The sequence below is a fragment of the Pongo pygmaeus genome, chromosome 10 (genome assembly GCF_028885625.2).
Source record: "Pongo pygmaeus isolate AG05252 chromosome 10, NHGRI_mPonPyg2-v2.0_pri, whole genome shotgun sequence".
In the NCBI taxonomy this organism is placed as follows: domain Eukaryota; kingdom Metazoa; phylum Chordata; class Mammalia; order Primates; family Hominidae; genus Pongo; species Pongo pygmaeus.
The window spans coordinates 51,184,392-51,198,957 of NC_072383.2; the positions used below are offsets into that span (position 1 = coordinate 51,184,392).

At 44.2% G+C, this 14,566-nt stretch overlaps 1 protein-coding gene across 6 annotated transcripts in view; it reads right to left on the minus strand.

Moving 5' to 3' along the window:
• ATF7 (activating transcription factor 7) overlaps positions 1–14,566 on the minus strand; it is a 113,471-nt gene that overhangs the window by 15,678 nt on the left and 83,227 nt on the right. For all 6 annotated transcript variants that reach the window (XR_010127806.1, XM_063672778.1, XM_054443219.2 and 3 more), the window contains 6 exons: positions 13,793–13,930; positions 10,865–11,022; positions 9,521–9,620; positions 8,874–8,987; positions 8,108–8,260; positions 1,070–1,267 (listed from right to left, as the gene is read on the minus strand). Coding sequence is in view for 5 of the 6 variants with exons in the window: in XM_063672778.1 (XP_063528848.1) it covers positions 1,070–1,267; positions 8,108–8,260; positions 8,874–8,987; positions 9,521–9,620; positions 10,865–11,022; positions 13,793–13,930 (861 nt within the window). In the remaining variant the exon portion in view is untranslated. The remainder of the gene's footprint in view (positions 1–1,069; positions 1,268–8,107; positions 8,261–8,873; positions 8,988–9,520; positions 9,621–10,864; positions 11,023–13,792; positions 13,931–14,566) is intronic.

The following is a 14,566-nucleotide window of genomic DNA, read 5'->3' on the forward strand; positions in this document are numbered from 1 at the left end:
GAATTGGGACAAGACTCCTGATCCAGCAAGGCTTCACAGAGCCCAGGGCCAGTATAGTCAGGAATTCAATGACAGGAGTTGCTTACAGTGAAAAGTCAGGATTTATAATAGAAACATTACTCCTGTTTAAGATAAATATGATTCTACTAAAATTAGTAATACACATGCTCTTTGACTAAGAAAGCCTACTTCTAGGAATCTACATAACAGAACTGTTTACTCAGGTGCATGCAATGCTCATTGCAACATTGTTCTAGCAAAAAATTAGAGCAGTATCAATATCCATACCTTATCACTACACTACAGAATATACTACTATACAGCTATTAAAAAGAATGAGGTAGATCTCCCATATCCATGGCTAGATCTCCAGGAAACACTGTTAACCTGTTTATGTTAAAACAAGTGCACAACCCCTCCAGCCCTACGCAAAAACTATAAATAAAAAATATTTAGGAATATGAATCTGTCTGGAAAGGTACATACCGAATGTATCTACAGGAAAGAGAATGGGACTAGAAAAGGCAGATTAAAGAGGGACTTTTTTCTATTCTGTACATTTGTGTGTATATTTTATAATAGAAATGTATTTATATATTGCTCTTTTAATTTAATATTTTAATAATCAGAAGGAAAAATAACATTGAAGAGAAGGTATGGATTATAGATTATAATTATTCTATTTGTGCTTGTAGCACTTTTTTCTTTCTCTCTTTTATTAAGCTGCATTATCTAGGGCAAACACATTTCCCTTTTGGTTTTCATGACCCCAGTCAGATTCTACAGATGATTTAAAAGAGCACCCTGGGGTGCTTAATCTAATTCCTTCATCTAAATGCGTTTATGGATGACTCTAGTAGGAGATTTGGGGGTAGATGGTGAGTGTCTTCACCAATACCTATGAAAGAGATTTCAACTCTGACTGTTAAGAGACTCTTCCTGGGACAACTTCTAGATCTGTCCTAATTAGAGAATTACCATCTTCTATCAAATTGTACCACTTTTTTTCTGATTCCATCCCACTTTCTGGATTTTCAACAATTCCAATAAGCATCCAGGACCCACTCACACTCAGCTGAATGTTCTGAGAAGTGAGTTCTTCGGCCTTCTTCTCTAGGGAGGACACCCACAGCTTTCGCTTTTGGCGGCAGCGGGAGGCTGCAGCCCGGTTGCGCTCTAGAAAGCGCTGCCGTCGCTCATCTGGATCTTCATCTACTGTGCGCCGCCGTCTCCCCCCAGTACTAGGGGTGGGCTGGGCTGGTGAGACCTGGTGCCCAGGAAGGAAGAGAGGTTACCTGATGGGAACATTAATCCTTTCCAAATCACACCTGATGTTAGGTAGAGTAGTAAGATCTGGTAAAAGGATATACCAGCCTCTGGTAACCACAGTAAGTCTCATTACTATGTCCCCAAGCTTCCCTTTTGTAGGAGTCCTCAATTTTGCCTCCTGTTTCCTTCCAGTCTTCTCAGTCTCAGACAAACTACAGTTCATTTGGAAACTCTGATTATTTATAAGACAGACAAATGAAACCACGGTTACTTTTTGTTTCTTAACAATAGGGAATCTTGACCGGCACGGTGGCTCATGCCTGTAATCCCAGCATTTTGGGAGGCTGAGGCGGGCAGATCACCTGAGGTCAGGAATTCGAGACCAGCCTGGCTAACATGGTGAAACCTCATCTCTACTAAAAATACAAAATTAGCCGGGCGTGGTGGCATATGCCTGTAATCCCAGCTACTTGGGAGGCTGAGGCAGGAGAATTGCTTGAGTCCAGGAGGCGGAGGTTGCAGTGAGCTGAGATCATGCCATTGCACTCCAGCCTGGGCAACAAGAGCGAAACTCTGTCTCACAAAACAAAACAAAACAAAACGGGAATCTTATAGGCAGGGAAATCAGAATTGGGGGAGGATATTAGGGGAACTTTTAGGGAGACTGTGAAATAAAAAAGTTTCAGAATCACTGATTTGGACAAGTGATATGTACAAACAATTACACACTATTATAGGTTTCAGAAATGGAGACAAATGTTCTTATCCATTTCACTACCAGTGACATATGAGTTATTATGGGGAGATATAGATAAGCATATTATTTTTATTTATAATCAGTTATTGATCATCCTGAAGAACAACCCCCCACTTTTGTTTATAAACAAAAAATGTTTAATCCCTTTACAAATTGGTGATAACAGGGCTGTCTTGTTTTTAAAGTTCAAGCTGAAGTTCCTTGTCACTAAAGCACTTTTGGATCATCCCTTTCTGTTAGTTGGGATGCACTTGGAGAAGAAAGGCCAATTGTATAATAGAAGCCAAAAATTTCTTAAAATGTAGAAAGGTCAACTATCTGTAGAAAAAAGTTCAGCCTTGAACACAGGCTTGAGCTGCAAAGGTCCACTTACATGCAGATTTAAAAAAATAAGTTATACCGACCAGCTGGGCACGGTGGCTCATGCTTGTAATCCCAGCACTTTTGGGAGGCCGAGGCAGGCAGATCACTTGAGGTTGGGGGTTTGAGATCAGCCTGACCAACATGGAGAAACCCCATCTCTACTAAAAATACAAAATTAGCCAGGCGTGGTGGCGCATGCCTGTAATCCCAGCTACTCGGGAGGCTGAGGCAGGAGAATTGCTTGAACCTGGGAGGTAGAGGCTGCAGTGAGCCAAGACTGAGCCATTGCACTCCAGCCTGGGTAACAAGAGTGAAACTCGGTCTCAAAAAAAAAAAAAAAAAGGGTACCTGCTTCTCCGGCCCCCCTTCCAACTTCTCCACCTCTTCTGCCTCTGCTACCCCTGATACCCCTGAGACAGCAAGACCAAGCCCTCCTCCGCCTCCTCCTCAATGCGAAGATGATGAGGAGGATGAAGACTTTTATGATACTCCACTTCTATTTTAATGAATAGTAAATATATTGTCTCTTCCTTATGATTTTCTTAATATTTTCTTTTCTCTAGCATCCTTTATTGTAGGAATACAGTAGATAATACATATACAAAATGTGTATTAAAACAACTCTATGTTATTGGGATGGCTTCTGGTCAACAGTAGACTATTAGTATAGTTTTTGGGGAGTCAAAAGTTATATGTGGCTGGATGCGGTGGCTCATGACCGTAATCCCAATACTTGGGGAGGCCGAGGCGGGTGATCACCTGAGGTCAGGAGTTCGAGACCAGCCTGGCCAACATGGCAAACCCCCGTCTCTACTAAAAATACAAAAATTAGCCAGGTGGGGTGGCAGGCGCCAGTAATCCCAGCTACTTGGGAGGCTGAGACAGGAGAATCGCTTGAACCCGGGAGGGGGAGGTTGCAGTGAGCTGAGATTGCACCACTGCACTCCAGCCTGGGTGACAGAGCAACACTTGGTCTCTAAAAAAGTAAAAAAATAAAAAAGTTGGGCCGGGCGCCGTGGCTCATGTCTGTAATCCCAGCACTTTGGGAGGCCGAGGTGGGCGGATCACCTGAGGTCAGAAGTTCAAGACAAGCCTGGCCAACATGGTGAAACCCCGTCCATCTCTACTAAAAATAACAAAAATTAGCTGGGCATGGTGGCGCACGCCTGTAATTCCAGCTACTCAGGAGGCTGAGGCAGGAGAATCGGTTGAACCTGGGAGGCGGAGGTTGCAGTGAGCCGAGATTGCGCCACTCCACTCCAGCCCGGGCAACAGAGTGAGACCCTGTCTCAAAAAAAAAAAAAAAAAAAAAAAAAGTTATATGTGAAGCCAGGCTCACATGTAACTTTTACAGGCTTATGCCTGTAATCCCAGCACTTTGGGAGGCCGAGGTTGGGAGGATCACTGGAGCCCAGGAGTTTGAGACCAGTCTGGGCAACATAGTGAGACCCGTTTCTACAAATAAATAAAATTAGCTGGGCATGGTGATGCATTCCTGTCATTCCAGTTTCTTAGGAGGCTGAAGTGGGAGGATCATTTGAGCCCAGAAGGTTGAGGCTGCAAGTGAGCCATGACTGTCCCATTGCACTCCAGTCTGGGCAACAGAGCAAGAACCTGACTCAAAAACAAACAAAAAAAAGATGCTGGGCATGGTGGTTCACGCCTATAATCCCAATACTTTGGGAGGCCGAGGCAGGTGGTCACTTGAGGCCATGAGTTCAAGACTAGCCTGGCCAACATGGTGAAATCCCACCTCTACTAAAAATATAAAAATCAGCTGGGCGTGGTGGTGCACACCTGTAATCCTGGCTACTTGGGAGGCTGAGGCATGGCTTAGACCAGGATGGAGGTTGCAGTGAGCCAAGATCACACCACTGCACTCCAGCCAGAGTGACAGAGTGAGACTCTGACAAAAAAAAAAAAAGAATCTTGTACTCTACTCTAGGCCCTACTGAATTATATTCTCCATTAATATAGATAATTAAGAAATGATTTTTTTTTTTGAGATGGAGTCTTGCTGTGTCACCCAGGCTGGAGTGCAGTGGTACAATCTTGGCTCACTGTAACCTCCACCTCCCGGATTCAAGCAATTCTCTTGCCTCAGTCTCCTGAGTAGCTGGGACTACAGGCGCCTGCCACCATGCCTGGTTAAGTTTTTGTATTTTTAGTAGAGACAGGGTTTCACCGTGTTAGCCAGGATGGTCTCGATCTCCTGACCTTGGGATCCACCCGCCTCAGCCTCCCAAAGTGCTGGGATTACAGATGTGAGCCACCCTGCCCAGCCAATAAATAATTTTTTAAAATTAAGACTAATATTATCTCTCCCAAAATAAAAAAATGGAGAAGAAATTTCCAATTCAATTTAATGAACTAGAGGCCTTGGTTCACTGTTTCTCATTGTATAAGAAATTTACAGTAATTCTGAGAATTTCGGCTTCCTCTTTATCTTTAGCTGACTGGAGCACATGTAAAGATTAGTCCTTTATGGCCAGGTGCAGTAGTTCATGCCTGTAATCCCAGCACTTTGGAAGGCCAAGGCGGGTGGATTGCCTGACCTCAGGAGTTCGAGACCAGCCTGGGCAACACGGTGAAACCCCGTCTCTACTGAAATACAAAAAACTGGCCGGGCGCGGTGGCTCATGCCTGTAATCCCAGCACTTTGGGAGGCCGAGGCGGGTGGATCACCTGAGGTCAGGAGTTTGAGACCAGCCTGGCCAACATGGTGAAACCCCGTCTCTACTGAAAATACAAAAATTAGCCGGGCATGATGGCGGTTGCCTGTAATCCCAACTACTCGGGAGGCTGAGGCAGGAAAATCGCTTGAACCGGGGAGGCGGAGGTTGCAGTGAGCCGAGATCTTGCCACTGCGCTCCAGCCTGGGTGACAGAGCGAGACTCCATCTTAAAAAAAAAAAAAAAAAAAAAAAAAGGAAAAGAAAACAAAAGAAAAGAAAAAATTAGTTCTTTAGGAGAATAGGGGAAAGGAAAGGTTCCTATTCTGTCATAGGCAATTCAGTAAGTCATGCAGGGAATGGAGGTGAAAGACTAGGCCAAGAGAAACAGAGGAAGAATGACAAGGAAAGGAATCAGTGTTGATTAAAAAGGAAGCTGGGGCTGGGTATGGTGGCTAGGGCCTATAATCGCAGCACTTTGGGAGGCTGAGGCGGGAGGACTGCTTGAGTCCGGGAGTATGAGACTAGCCTGGGCAACGTAGTGAGACTCCATCTCTTTTAAAATTATATATATAAAAAAAGAGGAAGCTGGACATGCTTTACCATGTTCGGGACTGGCTTCAGGTACAATAACCCATGACCAGCCTGGGCAACATAGTGAGACCCTGTCTCTACTATTATTTATTTAGTTATTTATTTAAGACGGAGTTTCACTCTTGTTGCCCAGGCTGGAGTGCAATGGTACGATCTCGGCTCACCGCAACCTCTGCCTCCTGGGTTCAAGCGATTCTCATGCCTCGGCCTCCTGAGTAGCTGGGATTACAGGCATGCGCCACCATGTCTGGCTAATTTTTTTTTGTATTTTTAGTAGAGATGGGTTTCACCATGTTGGTCAGGCTAGTCTCGAACTCCTGACCTCAGGTGATCCACCTGCCTTGGCCTCCCAAAGTGCTGAGACTACAGGTGTGAACCACCGCGCCCGGCCCTCTACTATTATTTATTTTATATATATATATATATATATATATATATATATATATATATTTTTTTTTTTTTTTTTTTTTGAGACGGAGTCTCGCTCTGTAGCCCAGGCTGGAGTGCAGTGGCATGATGTCGGCTCACTGCAGCCTCCACCTCCCAGGCTCAAGCGATTCTTCTGCCTCAGCCTCCTGAGTAGCTGGGATTACAGGCGTGCGCCACCACGCCTGGCTAATTTTTGTATCTTTTTTAGTAGAGATGGGGTTTCACCATGTTGGTCAGTCTGGTCTTGAACTCCTGACCTTGTGATCCGCCCACCTCGGCTTCCCAAAGTGCTGGGATTACAGGCGTAAGCCACCGAGCCCAGCCTATTTATAATACAAATTTTAAAAATAAACAAATAAAATTAAAAAGGAAGCTATGTCATTTCCCCAAGAGAGAAGGCAGCACAACTCAGGCAAGGGGGCTACTGCTTTGCCATCTTTAAGACTGGCTTCAGTGGGGTTATAGGAGGGTAGGCAGCCTTAGCTTCCAACAGGAAAACTCAAATGAAAGCTTTTGTTGTTGGCCAAGCTGTACCATAGCATATGGCCATGAAATGTTTGGACATGTGGCAGTAACTGATGAAGCAGGTGGTGACATCAGGAAAAGAGGGGCCAGGCAAAGGGTGTAATTCTAGAAACTAATCTCAGGTACTGTCACCTGTCCAGTGCAGATGATATGAAAACCGAGGACTATTCAGTTTCCAAAGAATCTTGTTAAAACAGACCTCCTTGAGAAGAGAAATGGGTAACTAAATGGGACCCCTCTGCCTTTTTTAGGATTTTAGTTTCTCTGTGATAAAAAGGGATTTAATTGGTAATGAGGTGTTTTATGTGTTTTTTTTATTTTTATTTTTTATTTATTTCCTTATTTTTGTTGTTAGTTTGTTTCTTTTGAGACAAAGTCTCACTCTATCACCCAGGCTGGAGTGCAGTGGTGTGATCTCAGCTCACTGCAACCTCCACCTCCTAGGTTCAAGCGATTCTCCTGCCTCAGCCTCCTGAGTAGCTGGGATTACAGGCGCACATCACCATGCCCAGCTAATTTTTTGTATTTTTAGTAGAGACAGGGTTTTGCCATGTTGGCCAGGCTGGTCTTGATCTCCTGACCTCAGGAGATCCACCTGCCTCAGCCTCCCAAAGTGCTGGGATTACAGGCGTGAGCCACCTCACTCGGCCTATTTTTTGAGGTATCTTAATACTGTAACATCACATTTCATTAATATATTGTTATGGTTTTTGTTGTAAAATCTTATCAGGTAAGTTATTACTTTTATTTAAGACTTAATAGATAGGAAAGAGACTAGGGGAGCCTCTTTTGTTTACTGTGTGGCTTGAAGTAAGGCTCTGTCATATTTTAGAGGATTCTACAGATACACTAAACCATGACTCACATATGGAAAAAATGGGGCCGGGCATGGTGGCTCACGCCTGGAATCCCAGCACTCTGGGAGGCCGAGGTGGGTGGATCACCTCAGGTCAGGAGTTCGAGACCAGCCTGGCCGACATGGTGAAACCCCGCCTCTACTAAAAATACAAAAAATTAGCTGAGCATGGTGGTGGGTGCCTGTAATCCTGGCTACTCGGGAGGCTGAGGCAGAAGAATCGCTTGAACCTGGGAGGCAGACGTCGCAGTGAGCTGAGACTGCACCCCTGCACTCCAGCCTAGGCAACAAGAGCGAAACTCCATCTCAACAACAACAACAACAAAAAAAAAAAAAAAAAGCGAGGCCACTGCTGCAACAGTTCTGCATTACTCAGTCTGTTTGCATGAAAGTCTAACACAAGGGTGAATAAAAGAATGGTGTTTTTGCTATTAAATGATGGTCTCAGCTAAAATAAAAATGAATAAATAATAAAAAGAATGGTACGTTTTGCTGTAGTCAAACTGCCATCAAGAACCAAAGTAAGCAGGAAGAAACCCAGAAAGCTGAAGTCCATTCTTCTCTAATTTTCTGCTCCTTCAACAATAGATATGACATAAAGATACGTCATAAAGATATGACATAAAGAGTAAGAGCCACTGACCTGTGGCTGGGCAGGGGATGGGGCATCAGGGTGCTGGATGAGGATCTGGCTCTGCTCTGGGCGGGCTGTCACCATGGTGCTGGCACTACCCACCACCATTCCACAACCACCATTGATTGAGGAGACTTGGTGAGTTAGGGTGGCTTTCAGTCTCTGTGGGCAAAGGTAAGAAAAAATGCTTGTTAAGGAACAGATTCTATCAAGGAAGAGAAGAGTGGCCTTAGATTTTATTACTGACCTTATAGATAGCTAAAATTTCCACTCTAGTTCTCCCTTAACAGAGGAATTAAGAGAAAATGACAGGCAGAGAAAATGTGCACCTGGATCCCTAAAATGCCTACTCTGTTCCCTGGCTATCATCCTGGGCACAGTTGGGGGCTGGGGGTTGTTAAAACAATAGTGTCCAGATGAAAGCTCTCTCCTGGAGCCTGGCCAAATGCGGGTTACACAGCTATTCACCTCTTGGCCAGCTCCCCTGCCCACTCGCCCACCCTCCATCTGTCACCCTAAAATGGCAAGTGTTCCATTCCAAACAATCTGTGCTGCCTCTTTTCACTGCCATGGTCTATGTACCAGGCTCTAAAGGTGGGGAGAGGAGATGGGAGCTATGAATCGCAGTCTTTTCTTTTCCAGACCCCACAGCAGGGAGTCCTTAGCTTTGCAAGCCCCAGAAGGTTCCTTTGCTTGGCTCACTTGAAAGACCTAGGCTGATATCACCCACTTCTTTCAGAAAGGCCAACATTGCCCCAGGCTGAGATGTACTCACCATCTTGGCTTCTGATGGTATAGGGTGGCCAGAGGGAGAAATGGAGCCACTGCTGTTAACTGGTGGGCCAGGGATACCAGGAATGTTGGGCACCATGGACACAGGTCTGGCCAGCTGGATCGAGAGAAGGAAAAAAAAAACAGAAGGGAACATAATACCATCGGTGGGGCAACAGTTTCCCTAAAATGAAGCGCTTTTGAGATTGGCACGTCAGGGCCTGTTGTGTGCAACGTGCCCATAGGGCATGCAGGGACAGCCTGGGAAATACCTTTCTCCATGGAGTACCAGAGTAGGGAATTTAATCCTTCAGTGTTGGGGCAATTTCTGTGGGAAGGGTTGGGGCTGTTATCTTGAGGAAAATGTTGGGCAATTTGGGAGGTGCTACGTGCCAAGTGAAAGCAACTAATCAGTGGGCTGGCAAGATCAATTCCTAGACCAGGAGCCAATTGTCCAGATGAGTCTTTATCTAGTGTTCCATAGTGCTGGATTGGTAGAGGTTAGTGAAGAGTTTAGGCAGGCTGCCATGCTCAACTAATATAGATCAGAGCCCACATTTCCCTGGGGCTCATGTGTATTTTATGACCATTCAGGTGGAAGGGAAGGATTACCATGTTGGTAGGGTTGGCTGCCCCAACTACAGAGCTCACCGATATAACAGACGGCATCTGTACTGGAGGCCCTGGCAACACAGGCATGGTCTGTCCATTAGCAAGATGCATGACAAGAGGGAGGGAGCCAGTGGGAGACCTAGAGGAGACATGAAGTGAAATGCTCATAACACAGACCTTTTGTCCATGGATCTTCTTCCTATAATTACAGAAGATTTTCCAGTCTTCTTTAGTTAGGGAAGGTATAGGGCAGCATGGTAAAAATCTTGACACCCTCATGAAGGTGAGAAGGCAGGGAATCCTATTCAACTTACCTTATAGATGGAGAAAAATGGCAAAATCTTTGTACTTTGCAAATTAAGCAAACTCAAATAGTAGGAAGCTAATCCTATTAAAGGGTTTAGAACAATTAAACATCCCTACCACTGGCTTGCCTTGGGAAAGGGGGAGTCGGGTCAAAGTCGTCATTTTGCAAAGCTGTTAGGTCACATGATGGCCAAATCTGAATGTTTCTCTTGTTCCTTTCCATGGCTTGCTCTACCCTGCCTCAAAAAGAAGTTGTCCCTTTTTATTTTTCCTAGTGGGTCCAGAGAACAATAAGCTCTAAGAATCTGAATCCTGACAACAGCCTCTTAACCCATGGGTACCGTGCCAGGAGTGAAGGCAAACAGACAAATAAAATTAAAGATGGCAAAGACCAAGAACCCTAACTGGGACTGCGGAGACTTAATGGGTTTCAGTGTTTCATTCAGTAGTACTCTAATAGACTTCTATAAGGTGTGGTTTCTACACTGTAATGAACTTCTAATGTTTTAAGAGCTCCTCTTTTTAGATTAAAGAAGTATTAAACCCTTAAATTAAGAAAGTATTACCCCCGGCCAGGCGCAGTGGCTCACGCCTGTAATCCCGGCACTTTGGGAGGCCGAGGCAGGCGGATCACGAGGTCAGGAGATCGAGATCGTCCTGGCTAACACAGTGAAACCCCGTCTCTACTAAAAATACGAAAAATTAGCCGGGCATGGTTGCAGGCGCCTGTGGTCCCAGCTACTCGGGAGGCTGAGGCAGGAGAATGGCCTGAACCCGGGAGGCGGAGCTTGCAGTGAGCCGAGATCACGCCACTGCACTCCAGCCTGGGCGACAGAGCGAGCCTCCGTCTCAAAAAAAAAAAAAAAAAAAAAAAAAGTATTACCCCCAAATAAATATTTGCTTGTCTATTAAAAAGGTAAAGAAGATTCTGTTTATGGGGGAAAAATTTATTTTGAGAGATAATCTCAGTGACTTATTTTCCTTGGGTATTGAAAAACAGTCCCAGTTTTATCAAATAGTTTCATGTAATGGAAAGAAATGCAGCCTTCACTACTTCTCCCTGCTCTCTGTACTTACCCCATTTGCCTGTTGGATGGTGGAGCCTGTGTGATGACAGAGGTTGGGGAGGGAAGGGTTGGATGAAGTGGATCATAGCCCAAGTGGAGAGGCAGGGAGCCAGGACGTACAATGGTGGGTGTGGGGGTAGAGATCAGAACAGGCTTTGGGGTAACCTCCTGGAGAAAAGAAACCAACAGATCACAAAATGTTTTAAGGTGTGCTTATAGGGAAATATATAGATGGTAAAATCTAGTACAAATTTATTGGAAAGAGCATTAGAGCCACTCATTAAATCATGACCTGATTCCATCAGGATCAGGGACCCATAACTCACTCATCCATTCAGGAGGAATGGTGTATTAAGATCTCTTGGTCATCTCCCCTTTCAGAGACAATGGCTACATAAATAAGATGACAGTTGGACTATCACTTGAAATCTTTAAAGCAGCACTGTAGTACCATATAAATTCTAGAGATTGTTATAATTTTTCACAATCTAGATACTCTCATTCTAAACTTGATGCCAAGTGTCCTCTGAACTTCAATGGGAAAACGCAGGTATACTGGTAATGAGGCAACCCAACATCTCCAATACACCTCTTAAAAAAGGGCTATGGAAGTTTGGATAATGATCATACTGTAATAAAACAAACTGCTCTCACTGTTAACTTCTTAAGATCTTAGACTGCCAGTGGTCAAATGGCCTTGAGAGCATCCCCAGACAGTCTCTAGGACTTTGTTCCTGATGAAAAGGGAGGAGAGAGGCGGAGGAGGTTGCAGTGAGCTGAGATCGCACCACTGCACTCCAGCCTGGCGACAGAGCGAGACTCTGCCTCAAAAAAAAAAAAAAAAAAAAAAAAAAAGAAAAGGGAGGAGATGGGATGGTTGTAATGTTTATGAGAAGATAGATTTGAGAAGTTATCAAGCCAAATTTGGAGGGAAGTAACATGAGATATAGATGCTCTATCCATAGTATCCATAGTGGATGTTAAAATTAACAACCACTGGCAGAGCAGTAGATTGAAAGGAGGAGGAAGCATGAGGGGGCTTCTGAGGTTCTAATAAAATGTTTTTGATCTAGGTGCTGGTTATACAGGCTATTGACTTTGTGAAAATTCAATATATATTATATAACGTGTAAGTTATATAATTACAATTTATATACTTTTCTGTACATGTACTATATTTCAATAAATGTATTAAAAATAGTACTTCATGAAAGTACGTCGTTTAAAAAGAATAATCATCAGACTCCTAGTAGATACTTCCTTTAAATCACTTCTCTCTAGGATGACATTTTTTCGAAACTGTTAGTTGTCCAATTTATGAATTATGTGAATTTTTCTTTCTCACTTATTAATTGAAGTATAACATACAGTGATGTGCATTAAAGTCATAACAACAAAATGACTTTTAGGCTGGATGCGGTGCTCACGTCTGTAATCCCAGCACTTTGGGAGGCTGAAGCAAGAGAATGCTTGAGCCTGGGAGGCAGACGTTGCAGTGAGCTGAGATTGCACCACTGCACTCCAGCCTGGGCATCAGAGAGAGACTTTGTCTCAAAAGAAAAAAAAACAAAATGACTTGTTACAGATGTAAAATCAGGATACAGACCATTTCCAGCACCCCAGAAAGTTCTATGTCCCTTTCCAATCCACACCATTCCTTCACAGGAGGTAAACGCTATCCTGAGTTCTATCATTGTCAAACAGTTTTGCCTCTTCTTGAATTTTATAAGTATGTACTTTTGTGTATGACTTTTTTGTTGTTGTTGGATATGTTTGTGGGATTCACTCACATTGCTGTGTAATTATCAGTTCACTTTTTTTTTTTTTTTTTTGAGACGGAGTTTTGCTCTGTTGCTCAGGCTGGAGTGCAATGGTGCATTCTTGGCTCACTGAAACCTTGGCCTCCTGGGTTCAAGCAATTCTCCTATCTCAGCCTCCCGAGTAGCTGGGATTATAGGCACACACCACCACATCCAGCTAATTTTTGTATTTTTGGTAGAGACGGGGTTTCACTATGTTGGCCAGGCTGGTCTTGAACTCCTGGCCTCAAGTGATTCCACCTTGAGGTGCTGGGATTACAGGCATGAGCCACCGTGCCTGACTGATTTTTGGCTATTAAGAATGCAATTGCTAGCTGGGCACGGTGGCTCAATCCTGTAACCCCAGCACTTTGGGAGGCCGAGGCAGGCAGATCGCCTGAGGTCAGGAGTTCGAGATCAGCCTGACAAACGTGGTGAAACCCCATCTCTACTAAAAGTACAAAAATTAGCCGGGCGTGGTGGCACGCACCTGTAGTCCCAGCTACTTGGGAGGCTGAGGCAGGAAAATCGCTCAAACCTGGGAGGCAGAGGTTGCAGTGAGCCAAGATCACGCCACTGCACTCCAGCCTGGGTGACAGAGTGAGACTGTCTCAACAACAACAACAAAAGAATACAATTGCTATGAACATTCTAACATACTTCTTTTGGTAGACATATGCACTAATTTCTCTTCCATATAGACTTATAAGTGGAATTGCTGGGAAGGAGAATAGGTATAATTTATATAAATCTTCTAAATAACATTCCTTTAAATACAATCAGTCCTCCTCTAATACATACTTTTTTTTTTCTTGAGACAGTCTCACTCTGTTGCCCAGGCTGGGGTGCAGTGGAGCAATCACAGCTCACTGCAGCCTCGACCTCCAGGGCTTAAGTGATCCTCCACCTCATCCTCTCAAGTAGCTGGAACTACAGGCATGCTCCACCACGCCCAGGTAATTTTTGTATTTTAAGTGGAGATGGGGTTTCTCCATGTTGCCCAGGCTGGTCTTGAATTTCTGGGCTCAAGTGATTCTCCCTTCTTGGCCTCCTGAGTAGTTAGGACACACTATTTATATAATTAATGAATCAAAACTTTATCAATTAACATTTGAGATGACCCTTGGTAGAGAATTTACCTTCTCCTTCAGTGGTGGGGAACAGGGACTAGAGGCAGGGCTATCAGGTGGGGATGAGTCTACCTCCACTGGCTCTTCTTCTTTGATTTTGATGTCTGGTGTGGAAGGCAGAGACATGTCAAGGGGCCCAGCAGCAGCCTGTTGTGAAAGAAAAATGAACACAGTTTAACCCTATGATTCCTTTCAGGTTGAATCTATATTTTCCCATTTCCAAGATAAGGGAATATGCTTCTAAGAAGTTCAGCTCTTGTTCAATGCACTGAACTGCATGTCAAATAAATGTGGGCCCCTTATGTTTGTTTTGTTTTGTTTTGTTTTTTGAGGCGTAGTTTCAATCTTGTTGCCCAGGCTAGAGTGCAATGGTGTGATCTCGTCTCACTGCAACTTCCACCTCCTGAGTTCAAGCGATTCTCCCGCCTCAGCCTCCCGAGTAGCTGGGATTACAGGCATGTGCCACCACGCCCAGCTAATTTTTTATTTTTAATAGAGATGGGGTTTCTCCATGTTGGTCAGGCTGATCTCGAACTCCCGACCTCAGGTGATCCGCCTGCCTCAGCCTCCCAAAGTGTTGGGATTACAGGCATGAGCCACTGCACCTGGCCAAGAAATATGGGCTCCTTCTGTTTTATGTACAATTCTGGCCAAATCATTTTGTCAGTAATTCTCAGGGCTTCTGTTTCCCCAACTATAAGATGAAGATAATACCTGCTTCACCAATGGTAAACAAATATTTATAAAGACCTGAAAAAAAATATGCCATTTAAATCCATGCAA